General features: G+C 74.6%; 1 protein-coding gene across 2 annotated transcripts in view; it reads right to left on the reverse strand.

The window, feature by feature from the left end:
* The window catches only part of HACD1 (3-hydroxyacyl-CoA dehydratase 1), an 11,836-nt gene extending 11,502 nt beyond the window's left edge, over positions 1 to 334 (reverse strand). The window contains exon 1 of one of the 2 annotated variants that reach the window (XM_026039405.1): positions 109 to 334. In XM_026039405.1, coding sequence (XP_025895190.1) covers positions 109 to 236 — 128 coding nt within the window. In that variant the 5' untranslated portion in view covers positions 237 to 334. The remainder of the gene's footprint in view (positions 1 to 108) is intronic. The other variant, XM_026039406.1, reaches the window with a different exon arrangement.

Genomic DNA, 334 nt, shown 5'->3' on the forward strand with positions numbered 1-334 from the left:
AGTTTCTTCCCCTAAACACGTTAGTGGGGGGAGAGAGTGGAAAGAAGGGAGGAAGGGGCTGAGGAAGGAGCGGCCCCGCGGCGCCGGGCGGGCCGCGCCGCCGCTTACCCCGCGGTCATGGCGACGTTGTAGAAGATGAGCCAGGCCGTGGCCAGGGCGCCCAGCCGCCTCTTCTTGCTGGGCTCCTTCTCCTCCGCCGCGCCGCTGCCGCCCCCGTCCTCCTCGCTGGACGCCATGGCTCCCCCGCGGCCAGGGAGCGCAAGGCGCACGGCCGCGGGAGGAGGGGCTCCCGCCGCGGCGGGGCTCGGCCGCGCTGACAGCTGCGCCCCGCCGC

This window comes from Nothoprocta perdicaria, unplaced genomic scaffold (assembly GCF_003342845.1).
Source record: "Nothoprocta perdicaria isolate Ctin4 unplaced genomic scaffold, notPer1 scaffold_23, whole genome shotgun sequence".
NCBI classification, from domain to species: Eukaryota; Metazoa; Chordata; class Aves; order Tinamiformes; family Tinamidae; genus Nothoprocta; species Nothoprocta perdicaria.